The sequence below is a fragment of the Epinephelus fuscoguttatus genome, linkage group LG13 (genome assembly GCF_011397635.1).
Source record: "Epinephelus fuscoguttatus linkage group LG13, E.fuscoguttatus.final_Chr_v1".
In the NCBI taxonomy this organism is placed as follows: Eukaryota; Metazoa; Chordata; class Actinopteri; order Perciformes; family Serranidae; genus Epinephelus; species Epinephelus fuscoguttatus.
The window spans coordinates 29,127,028-29,139,712 of record NC_064764.1 but is presented as its reverse complement, the minus strand read 5'-3'; the positions used below and the strand labels follow the sequence as shown (position 1 = coordinate 29,139,712).

The 12,685-nt window shown below is 41.3% G+C and overlaps 1 protein-coding gene across 10 annotated transcripts in view; it reads right to left on the bottom strand.

Annotated features, from left to right (window-relative positions):
• Positions 1-3,835: 3,835 nt before the first annotated feature.
• Positions 3,836-12,685, bottom strand: part of lmo7a (LIM domain 7a) — a 74,988-nt gene continuing 66,138 nt past the window's right edge. For 6 of the 10 annotated variants that reach the window (XM_049593399.1, XM_049593398.1, XM_049593400.1 and 3 more), the window contains 9 exons: positions 12,069-12,457; positions 11,790-11,846; positions 9,796-9,851; positions 9,448-9,606; positions 8,310-8,490; positions 7,705-8,022; positions 6,216-6,324; positions 5,639-5,741; positions 3,836-4,580 (listed from right to left, as the gene is read on the bottom strand). In XM_049593399.1, coding sequence (XP_049449356.1) covers positions 4,558-4,580; positions 5,639-5,741; positions 6,216-6,324; positions 7,705-8,022; positions 8,310-8,490; positions 9,448-9,606; positions 9,796-9,851; positions 11,790-11,846; positions 12,069-12,457 — 1,395 coding nt within the window. In that variant the 3' untranslated portion in view covers positions 3,836-4,557. The remainder of the gene's footprint in view (positions 4,581-5,638; positions 5,742-6,215; positions 6,325-7,704; positions 8,023-8,309; positions 8,491-9,447; positions 9,607-9,795; positions 9,852-11,789; positions 11,847-12,068; positions 12,458-12,685) is intronic. The other 4 variants (XM_049593406.1, XM_049593402.1, XM_049593404.1 and 1 more) reach the window with 4 other exon arrangements.

Sequence of the window (12,685 nt, the reverse complement as noted above, 5' to 3'; positions counted from 1 at the left end):
CAAAATGTTTGTAAGCATGGGTCAAAGTTTCTCCCATCAAGTCTGTTTTTATAGATCACAATTTTTGCGTGGTAGGTGGCGTACTCTTCTTTCAGGCCTTGTTTTCTGCATAAGCAACATTTTTGTTTTGGAGAGGAAGAGACTCCTGCAAAGAATCTGGCTCGCACACTGAAGGAATCCTAACCAGGAGTTCATGCTTGGCACATAGGAGAAGTTTGAGCTGGTTGCAATCTGAAATCCTCTCCGCTAGATGCTACTAAAACACACACACTGTTCCTTTAAGATATTCACAACAGGTCGCACCAGCAGAAAAGAAACTGCTGACCCTGATAATGTTCGTGTCATTGAGCACCCACTGAAAGGAGCACATGCATAAACAGGACACCTGAAGGATGAGACCTTTCTTTTAAATGGAAAAACTTTTAGTTTCAAGATTGCCTCTTAAATACAGAATTAAAAATAAATGCCTGAACCATGAGAATGCATATGGATTACATGCCGCTGAGCAAAAATCCATACCCCTTAATAGCCACTGTGGCCTTGCGAGATATTGCACATTTATAAATTGCACCATGTTCAGCTTCAGCTATTAGCATTTGTATTATTATTTCCATTAGTTGCAGATATGCACTCAATTAAATCAATCCATCATTCAGCCTTGAGAACTGTAATTGCCAAAGTAATCACAGCGAACATGAAATTACATCACATACATTACAACTACTGTAATATTAAATACCTGTGAAGCCACTGCCTTCTCACATTTTCATTGATTAATTAAACTTCAGCACCCTTTTCAGGTTAAAGACTCTCCACTGAAAATTAAATACCATGCTCCCATGGGTGGAGAATGCCCCCATATATCCATCCTGATATTCTGAGGAATTCATAGGTTTACGTAAAGGCCATTTTCTGAAATCCCCGTAGTTAATTGAACTTATGACAGTGCTTGGAAACGTTCGCATGGTGCCTGCGAGCCATGGCAACAGGTCTGGTGAGACAGTGTCTGCAATTACATGACTAATTATGGCATCAGTTCAAGCTGCAGGTGGATTAGTGCCTGATGGCTTCTCTAAAGTGTGAAAAGCATTCACTCTAAGTGGCAAATGGCAGGAGGTGCTGCTTGTGTAGGATGTCTTTAAAACTGAAAATGTCTGCTGGGTCAAAACAGAGTCACATCTGTGGTTTTTACTGAAAAATGGGACATAAATGAGAAACTGACAGCAAAGCTACTGATGGTGCTCAGAGCCAAAAATCACTGTCACCTATTTTTAATTTATGAACTAAACCACAAATCTTATGACACATCCCATGAGATATTATGCTTGGGTGAGTTATGAGACAATGGGCCTCTGGGCATAGACATGCCTTTTTTGTGGATTTGTGTCACTTTGTGTGGTATTTTTGTGTGTCCTTGTGGTTGTTGTTTGGTTTTTTCTGTAGTCATTTTGTCTCTCTTTGTGGTATATTTGTGTCTTTTTTGGTCGCTCTGTATCTCTTTGATTCTCCTTTGTCTCTCTTTGTGGTCATTTGGCATCTTTTTGTAGTAATCAGCATCTTTCAGGTGGTTTTATGTCTTATGTGATATTTTGTGTCTCTTTTGGAGGTTTGGGTTTATTTGTAGTTGTTTTATGTCTCTTTGTAGTTTCTTTGCATCTCTTTGCAATTGTTTTGTGTCTCTTCCAGGTACACGTGTCTCTTTTTGGTTGTTTTTTGTCTTGTTGTTTTTCCTTTGCATCTCTCTGTGGTCATTTTTTATTTTTTTGTAATAATTTTGTGTCTCTTTGAGGTATATGTCTTTGTGGTCATTTTTGGTTTCTTTATAGTCATTTTGTGTCTGTAGTAATTTGCATCTCTCTGTGGTCATTTTGTGTCTCTTTGTAGTTCCTTTGCATCTCTCTGTGGTCATTTTGTGGCTGTTTTAAATAGTTTTGTCTCTCTTTGACATATATTTGTGTATTTTTTGGTCATTTTGTGTCTCTTTGTAGCTGTTCCATGTCTCTTTGTAGCTGTCTCTTTGCATGTCCTTTGCATCTCTCTGTGGTCATTTTGTGTCTGTTTGAAGTAATTTTGTCTCTCTTTGAAGTATATTTGTGTCTCTTTTGATCATTTTGTGTCTTTTTATAGTTGTTTTGTGTCTCTCTGACGTAATTTTGTCTCTCTTTGCGGTACATTTTTGTTGTTTTGTTTCTCTTTATAGATCTTATGCATGTCTTGTTGTAGTTTTGCGGTCATTTTGACTCTCTTTCATGTATACTTGTCTTTTTTTAGACATTTTGTGTCTCTTGGTAGTTCCTCTGCATTCTTTTAAGGTCATTTTGTGACACTCTGCAGTTCCCTTGCATGTATTTGTTGTTGTTTTGTGTCTCTTTTTTATGGTCAATTTGAGTCTCTCTCTGGTCAGTACATGTTAATTTGAGTGACATTTGGTCATTTTGGCCAGGTGATGGCCAGGTAAGCCCGTTAAACTTGGGGGCTCTGGGCCTGTGCCCGGTCCATCCATGCTCATAAACTTACTGTGGCTGAATTAAAACGACACAGCACCTCTACTTCTCATAAAAAGTGTGATGCTTTGTTGTGCAAGCAGTAGCAGTTAACATCCAGCTGCAGCTGAGGGATCATTTCAGGCTTTCTTTGGTAAAAATCTAAGATCACAGTGCCCCCTTCTGGCGAGTCTCAGCTACAGCTAAGCTCAAAGCCTGTGGTGTGGAAATGGAGCATGATTATTGGACTCACTCTTGTGTGTTGATTGTGAGGTGAAAAATCATCCACATGGGCTTGACTGGAAATCTCCTGAAAAATTTGAAATCTTTCCTTCCACTGGGAGAGCATTAAAAAGAAGCTGATGGTGAGTTGTTAGACTTAGGAATTAGTTTTTGGTGGAGGGTAGAGCAAGCATATCTAAGCTCTTCCATCTGTGTTCCATCTCTCTACAGACCCCTATTCTTCTGAGCAGCCAAGCATACTGTTTCTCTATAAGCCTCAGCACACACACACACACACACACACACACACACACACACACACATACACAAGCCATTCGATTCTCCACGTCAAAGCCTTCCATAAAGGCTGGTTGTGGCCTTGGCTTTGGAGGAAAAAGATGGGATACTTATCCTGAAAGGTTTTATATTTCTCAGCCACTCCACTCTGCTCGGCGCCATTCAGACCGTGCTTGTTTTCTAAGCGTAAGGATTAAAATCTCTCTCTCCCACGAGAGCGCCAAGAAAATCTAAAAAAGGAATCTAAGAATTTGAGATGTCTGCCTCCAGGGGCTGTTTGTGCTTCACCTCGAGAATACAGAGCCAATTTATGCTCGGTCCAACTTATTTCCATATATTGCTTCAATTGAGCTTATTCCCATTTGTGGGAAATGAGGACAGTTTCTTACCTTGCTGTTTAAATGCGTTCAGGAGCTGCAGACTGAACAATCAAGAGCATCCCTCCCTGCTCGTATGAATATTCAATATATGTTTATGCAGATATGATTTCATGAAACCACCAAAATGACAGAATACATTAAGAAAATAGCTTATCAAAGTGTAATCAAATGTAATGCATGTGCTCTGAATGAAATATGCATGGCAAATTGGCTTCAGAGAACACAGAGCGGGCAGGCCCTCTGAACCTTTGCACAAAAGCTCATTGAAATTCCTTTCATTATGACTGTGGCACCAGAGAGAAACAGAGAATGAGACGGACAGACAGAGAAAGATGAGTATAATGATTTCTGATTACAGAGGCAGGAAGAGCCTTGCATCATGTACGGGAATATCACTGCAAAAGAATTATGCAATGTCGCAGCTGGAGAAAGTAAACAAAAACACACACGAGATGAGCATTTAGTCATTTTATTTACAAATGTTACTGTTTGCCTCAATGCCATTCAGCTTGATATATTCTTCACACGGAAAACCTGCTTATGTGTACAATCCATCTATCAATGAAAACTCCAGGCAAGTGCTATCCACGTAGATGGTTTTTAAATATATTTTGAGATAATTCTAACAAGACTTCTCCCTGTTACAAATGAAAAAGGCACATAGACATCATAAGACGGTCGACAATGTTAATACCACAAGACTCAGCGGGAAAACAAGCGTGAGCAAGAGGAGATGATCCTGCAGGATTCTTTGAAAACTCTCTAAAAGATCTCCAAAAATCTGTCTCAGTGACGGTCATTCAAACCTCAACACAACAAAGCCTCAGTAATCTTATAGACAGTTTAACATTTTGACTAACTGCGTGGCTAAAACATTTAAAAACTGGTGCATGCAGAACCCTTACGCTTTGTACAACTGTAATACTTAAGATGATATAAACACATTAAAGTAGATAACTTCTTTGCAAGCTTACCCTCTCAATCACACACTGGAAAACAAACATGAATATAACTCTCATCAGTGAGGCAACCGAGATTTTTTCTTTAGCGTTATAAACGGAAATATGTCCAAACCAAGTGTCCCGGCTATTTGCAATGGCTTCAATGTTCACGGTAATGTTCATGGGTTATTATCACAAGTAGTCTCTTCATCAATCTGCTGGAGCACAGTCACGTCACATAGAGGTTGGCTGGCCAGCTGAAAGAAAACAAACAGCAATGTTAGACATAGAATATATCTTTATTATCCACAATGGGTGGAAATTTGTCTTTGGCTCACCAGATACAAATGATTAAATCAGCTCATTGTCTGTCTGTGGTTTAAAACTCATCAGTCACTTTCTTGTGATAAGAATATTGATGGCAGTCGGGATAAAGGACTTCTTAAATAAATTTTTAGGTGCCAGACGGACTCTATCATGCTTCCCAGAGCTCAAGAGCTCAAACTAGCTGAAGAGAGGGTGGGAGCTATCCACCAAGATACTCTTTGCTTTCTTTCTCATCCTTTCTGTGAAGAGTTGGATCAAGGGTTTTTGTGGCTTGGAAACTCTTTTACTTGCCATTGTCACAATCCTAGAAAGTTTATTCTTGGATGCACAGTTATGGTGACCATATCAGACAGTTTGGCACACTAACACCAAGGCCGCTGAGTTTCCTAAGAAGATAAAGTCGCTGTGAGTATCTCTTGAAAACACAGAAGCTCACATGGGAGTCCAGAACCCAGGTATTTAAAATTTTCCCAGTTTCAACATATTAGCCACTGAGTGAAACTGGCTCTGTCTTCAGATTTTGTTTCGAGCGAATATTCCATTCTTAAGTCTCGGTCACATAAATTTGCTAAATTTGCTAAATTCGCCTGCTCTACAACCTCACATTACAGCCAAACAGTGCACTAAAATATGTTTCTAAAGACATTTTAGGTGAGAAATAGACAACACAGCAATTTATATTTGATCAGCACTGCCTAGTTTTACTGTTTTATTGGAGGTTGATCTGAGTCTTTGTGCCTACGGTGGCAGGAATATGAGAATGTGGTACAATCTCGAAAGTACCATCTGTAGTATGAGCGACAGTCCTAGAGCCAGCAAAAGATGAGCAGGGAGATCTGAATGCTGGTAAGATGGAGGGAAGTTTCCCACAGTTTATTTACACATACTACCCATATTGTTATGATACAAAGCTGGTTGAAAATCTGCGAAGTATCCCTTTAAAGAAAGCAAAAACCAACACATCGTGGTGTTGATGAGATGCACTCACCTTTAAATCGCATGTAGCAGGAGTTACAGTAGAGCTGTTTGTTTCGTATTCTAACTTCAGCCCCGGCTTCCGATCCTCCCAGGTCGGATTTGCAGTCGATACACTGAGGAAATTTAAAATGGAAAGAGTTAAAGAGCTACTCAACTGATTTAAAGCTAGACTTAAGTGTCGGAGTCCACAGGCAGAGGGATGAAGACAGACAGAAGCCTCTTGATTGTATGTGCAGAAAGAGAAATTGAAGAATAAATGAGGATTGGCAGGATGGATCGTTGTCCAGATGCAGAAGACCAAACTCAAGAGAGGACCAAAGTTCCAGAAAGAATCAACAATTAAGTGTTGGGGAAAAGAGACAAAGTGAAAGAGAGGTTGATTAATTAATTTGGCTTGCAGGTTTTGGCACAGAAAGTCTACTTTGCTCAGCTGTAAAGGGATCAGGACCGTCAGATTCACCACGACAGCAGTAAAAAAAGGTTAGTAATAAATGAGAAAGAGTCAGGAGTGATCAGGTTAGTTTTTGAGGATCGGCTGAGGCGTGCAGATGATGTGCTCCAGTGGCCGATGGGAGCTCAGCTCTCACCTTAAAACAGCCCAAATGATAACAGAGCCCGAGGGACTCGATGATCATGGCCGCTCCCTTTCCCAGCGGGGTGTCACAGAACGTACAGATTTTCTTGCCACTCACTGACCTGGATTACAGAATGTAAAGCTGTGATTTAAGAGGCGACCACACATGCATGATGCATGTATGTACAGTAAGCACACACACACACAAACTCATGTTAACACCGGTATACAGCAGGGTTAAACTGATAGATCATTCATTGTCTGTAGAAACCCGTTTCTGCCATTGTAATGAAAAACAAAGAAAGTAAAGACGTAGTAACTAAAGATATAGGCTTAGTATATCAATACAATGAAAAAACAATCTCAAAATATTGACTTAGTATTGTATTATTTTCAACTACTAAGTCAGAGTCTCTTATTATTTTGAGTGACAGCTCATTATTTTGAGATACTAAGTTATTATATTAAGTAGGGATGCACGATAATATCAGCACATCATTATTTTGAAAGTTTGTCATATTGAGATACTCAGTCATTACTTTAAGCTTCTTATTTTAAAATACTTAGTCATTATTTTGATTAAGTTTCTCATAATTTGAGATGCTAGCTTATTGCTAGGAGGTCTGTCATTATTTTTAGATACTAGCTCATTATTTTGGGAGACTGTCATATTGAGAAACTAAGTTATTATTTTAAGCTTCTCATTATTTTGAGATACTGGCTCATTACTTTGAAAAAGAATCTCGCTATAATGACACACATCTTTGATTCTCATCACAATACCATTAATGGGCTTTCACAGTTTTCCAATGTTGGCCTGTAGTGAAATATTTATTTTGGATGGGGAACAACCATTTACTCTGCTAATGATCATAATTCTGCCAAAAACATTCAATAAAACATGTTTTTGCATTTTCAGTAATTCAATTGTTCAGTCACCTACTTACAACATACAAGAATTTCTTTAATTATGTGTTGTGAACAATTTTGTGTCGTATATACAAAAATATAAATTATATAGGAACTAATAAAATATATATTATTTTTTAAATTCCTAACAAGAGTTAAATGATAAGAAAACAATGATCATATACAATTTTGACATGGAAACAGTTTGGTAAAAATATTGGATAGTGTTAGCTTACTTGGAAATATCAGTGCCAACACAGAAACAAACTAAAACAATATTGTATGTGCAGGTGGAGTTAAACAGGGAACCTGAAAAAAAGGACTGTACGGAATAGTATGACTGTCAGCTGTGACATGCAGCGTGAACGAATGGAGAATATCAAATAAAACAATATCATATTCATGCACATATTATGAGACATTCATGAGTAGAACAAGTGAAAACAGTGAGGTTCAGCTGTCCTTCACCACCACTCTCCATCTGACTGGTTTAACACCACCACCTGGACTATGATTATGCAACCCAGTATACCAGTGAGAGGTTAGAGGCAGCTTGTTGGGGGTGTTAAGCAAAGCAGCATTGTTGATTTTACCTGCTCCGAGGGGCGCCTGCCTCGGACGTGGGCTCTGGAGAGGTGGTGGGTGACGGGGAGGAGGGTGAGGGGGAGGGCGACTGCCGGGACCAAGGGGACGAGGGGGTTCCTGCCCCGCCTCGGAGGGAGCCCATGGAGTAGGAGGAAGGCAGAGTGGAGGAGCCGGACCGCTGGGCTCCCAGCCCGCCACTGTAAAAGGAAGTGCTGCCAGAGAGGGCAGAATGAGGCCGAGTGTAGTTTTGGATGTGAGAGTTGCTTCTAGGTGTCCAAGATGAGCGCCAGGAGTTGTAGGAGTCCAAGTTGTCGAGAGACTCGCCTCTGCAAAGCCAACCCACGCCACACACCATGTTAGCCCGTTAGTAGAAGCATTGAAACTGTCTGGCTACTAGCTGCACCTGTGGCAGTTGTTTTTATCATCAAATATTTACTAACGGTCCAATCAAATTTGCCAAGGTAAAGTCAGAGTGGTAGCCAGACTAATAAATGTTTTATTTCTAACACACAACACGAGTTAACAGGATATTAGTAGGTGTAAAAAGCCAACCACCACCACCACCATACTGGAGAAGGGATTTTTACTCTCATACATGCTGAATAGACTGTACCTGCGCATGGGTGGCATGTCCTCGGGCTCCTTGACGGCAGGGGAGGAGCGCTGGCGGATCCAGCTCCTGTCTGTCAGCAGCGGCGTCTTCTTCTTCATCTCGTTCAGGATCTGCTGCCGCTCCAGCTCTGCCTGCGACATGGACTGCTGACCCTTCCTCTCAGCCACTCCGCTGCCCGCCACTGCACCCAGAGAGGAGAGATAAATTCAACATTATGCTGCGTGAAATGAAAAGTTTCTGGGAAGTCAAAAATAGATCACGACTGGCAGAGAACTTGGGAGGAAATGGGACAGAGGGAATGAGTGTGTGATGATGTAGATACGGTGTTTCCCCGGTCTTGTTCGATTAGAGAAGTACTATTAAATTATGGAAGTGACCTAAGGGGAAAATCTCCCTGCAAACACTGAGTTTAAGAACCAGTGGGTAGGATTTAGTGGCATCTAGCAGAGAGGATAGCGGACTGAACTTCTATGTGCTGAACATGAGCTCCCAATTAGGATTCCTTCAGTGTTCTGTGGGTTTTTACTGGGAGCTAAATTATCTGCAGAGGTCTCTTCCTCTCCAAAACAAATGGACCAGGTGATTAAAACCAGTAAAAACACTGGCCTAAGCAGTTTCACATTACAAATCAATGTTTCTCCTACTGTGAGCGGCTCATCGTGTCTATGTGAGCTCACTGTTTTTCTCTGATAACTTGAGATCCAGACGTTCAGGAGGTTTTTACCAGGAGCCAAATTATCTACTGAGGTCTCTTTATCTCTGAAACAAATCGATCCGGTGATTAAAACCGGTAAAAGCACTGAATAAAGCAGTTCACATAAAAAATGAGGGGTTTTTCAATGCCGTTTGGCTCGTTGCAGAGGGGCTCCTAACTACAGTGGCCGACGGGAGAATGCAAATGGCCCTATCTAGAGCTGTCTATATCTATATCTATTCTGCCAATATTTCCCCTTAAATCCTCCACACTGGACCTTTAATTGTTTTAGCTGAGTGTCTCATTAGTTGACTGATTGATAACTCATTTGATTGGTCAGCTGTTAATCAAACAGCTGTAAGTTCTGATTTGGTAGAATTTCATAATCGACTGATCAGCTGATCAAAGGCGTCATAATGAGAGCCGATCCGGGGCCGAGCCCACCTCTCTCTGGCTCTCTGTATCTCATGGCATTGAGGATATATCTCCTCTCCATCTCCAGCTCTGACGCAGCCCTCTCACTCTGGGCCTGTTTGTCACTCGCACTCCTCACCTGCTCTTCCAGCAGATAGTGAGCCATGCCCCCCAGCTGCATGTATGCACCTACAGTGGAGTACAGCCCACATATATGTGCAACAATATGCATGTGTTGAGTAATTTACATAACAACCAGTATGAAGAAAAATGAAGGTGAATATTTGAATAGGCAGTCAGTCAATCCATCACTTTTTCATTAAAGGTAAGCCACAGTAAAATTAATTAATGTAAATCCATTCAATCAAGAAAACTGACCTTTTCTCTGAGGTTTGTCCTCTTCATCAAGCTGGGGAGATGATTTAGATTTCAACCTGTCAATAAAAGAAAACAGAGGTTAAGACGAGATTAAAAAAAAAAAAAAAATTACCACCATAAAATACATGTGTTGAAGTATTTTTATGTTGCAAACCACTGTGAAAATGGTTACACAAGGACACTGCTGATTGCAGACCAATCACAGGTAATTCCCATCTCAGCTGGAGACCCAACCCACCTGCTGGCAGATTTCCAATTTCGTGACCGTTTATATAAAGAGACATTGTTTGAATGATTCAGTTCAAATAGAGCCAACACGAAACAACACAGAGAATACCTGGACACATCAGCTGTACAGTAAATCCGTGCCAGTTTTGTTTTGTGCTGTGAAATGTGTTGAGAATATAACAAAAGAGAAACACCATTTGTTGCTTCTAAGACGTACAGGATGTTAAATTGGAGCCTGGTTTAATGCTGCCTGCTGTTTGTGAGTGACAAATCGCTTGTTTGTGAGGAACTGGTGTTGGTGTTGGTGTTTGGCAGGATTATACGCTTGTGAGACACTGTTTTGGCAGTTTGGGTACATTCAGGCAAGAACAAAGTGTGTTGCCAAGATAACTCCTGGTGCAGAGAATTATATAAGGAGCGTGAAAACATGGAGAAACATTTATTAATTTAGGAATCGAATACAAGCAGTGACACTTTACTTGAAGCCTCCTATTTAATAACGGTCACTATATTCACACAGCACGAAATGAGACAAATAATCTGTGAACAAAAATTATATTCCTCTGCCTGCTTTATTACTTTGTGGTGCAACTAATAGCCTCATGGCACATGAACGAAAAAACAACCAATCAGAGCTGAGGAATCTGCTGTCAGTCATGTCAGTCACTGCCGGTGAACTGCGGTCAAACTGTCAAACTAGGCAGCACTGATCAAATATGAATCAAGATTCTGTAATGGTGTGGTCTATTTCTTGCATTAAGTAAATGTGTACTGTTTAAAAATGAAAAAATTGGGTCAGCCGGTGGGTGCTGCTTGATATGTCAGATGACTGTTTTCATTTAACAGCTAAAACAGTACACTAAAATATGCCTCTGAAAACATTTGAGGTGAGAAATAGACACTGCAGTAACAGAGTCCTGATTCATTTTAGATCAGCGCTGCCCAGTTTGACTTTGACCACAGTTCACGAGCACTAACCGACATACTTGACTCTAACTGGTTGTTTTTGGCGCACTGTGGTAGAATCTAGCAAATGCCATTAGAAACATAAGAAAGATGAGAAGGGACATGATGTTTTTCCACACACTATCTGCCTCGTACGTCTTTCAGAATACAGTGACAGTTTCAGCAAACATGACACAAAGTTATTTTCATACCAGCTGTAGTTTAAATTCTGGTCAGAGTAGGGTATGAAGCAAGCAGGTTTTATAAGTAAAACTGAATTTCCCCTCGGGGATTAATAAAGTATATAAAAAATTTTTAAAAAAAGTGTCAGTAGCTGATTAGCTCAACAGAAAAGGAAGCAATATATTTAGAGGATACTATGCAGGAATTTTCAATTTTTTTGTAAACTGTATTGAACGAGCAAAAGTGAAGTAAAGCCAATACAAGCTGCGTCAGCTTCGCGTTTGGCCTTGCTATATTTGCGCTGTTCAGTGCAGTGTGTGTGATTTCCGTAGCTTTCACTTGGATGCGTGCTATTTGGGGTCTGGCACCTGGTCACTATTTAAAAGCTGCCACCTCACCTGTGCACTGTGCCCAGGAAAGTCCCAAACACAACAAAATAAGAAGAAAATAGGAAAATACAGGCAGACTGCAGAGTCTCTGCAGATAAATACACCGTCACACACTTCTAGTGGGTCACAAGTGGTGATTGAGAGGGATTACCTTTGTCTATACATTGTTTTTTTTTAGGAAAATCCTGCATAGTATGCCTTTAAAGTATGACTGCAGATGATGTTTGACTGAAGCACTCCTGTACTAACCTGTCTGCATAGGACAGAGACGGCTGGACATTGGCAAAGCCATGGGAGCCAGCAGCCCTTTGGTGAAAGGTAGTGAGTAGGGAGAGGCAGGGCAAGGGTTAAAACACAAAGATGGAGGACAAAGCACATGCACACACATTAGTTGCACTTATGTTAATGCACAGACAATAAAGCTGGTTATGTTTTCCACTTAAATGTGTTATTACAACATGAGTGACAGTCGAGGAGAACGTGTGAGTAAACTGTGAGAGTGGACGGAGGAGCAGCGTCTCTACTGACCACTGCTGCTGCTGCTCGAAGGCTCTCTCCCGCTCTCTGCGCTGCTGCTCTGCCACTTCCTGCCGCCTCCTCTCCTCCTCCCTCTCCTCCTCTCTCCTCCTCTGCCATCTCAGCTCTTCCTCCTCCCTCCTTTTCCTCTCCTCCTCCTCCTCCCTTTCTCTCCTCTTCCTCTCCTCCTGCAGACGCTGGAGCTCCCGCTCCTCCTCTTCCCTCTTCCTCCTCTCCTCCGCCTGCCTTTGGCGCTCCCGCTCCTCCGCCTGCCTCAGGCGCTCCTGCTCCTCCTTCCTCTTTCTGTCTTCCTCTTCCCACAGAGCAGAGGTGGGCTGGCTGACAGGAGAGAGGGGAGAGTGTGGGCTGATGCTGTGGCTGTTCACCTCCAGACTCTCAGGCTGCAGGAGAGAGGAAAGGAGAGAAAAGAGGAAGCATTTAACACATGATGGCATTAAGTAATCTGACCTCCATGAGGAAATGCAACTATAATGGAGAAACTCATGTCATCCCCCGAGGTGGAGAACCAGCAAGTGTTTTGAAATTCCAATCAAATGGGAGTTTTTGTTGCAAAAGTGTGAGCTGGAAAGACTTCGGCCATTACGGGAAGCACAGCCACGCATGTTGTT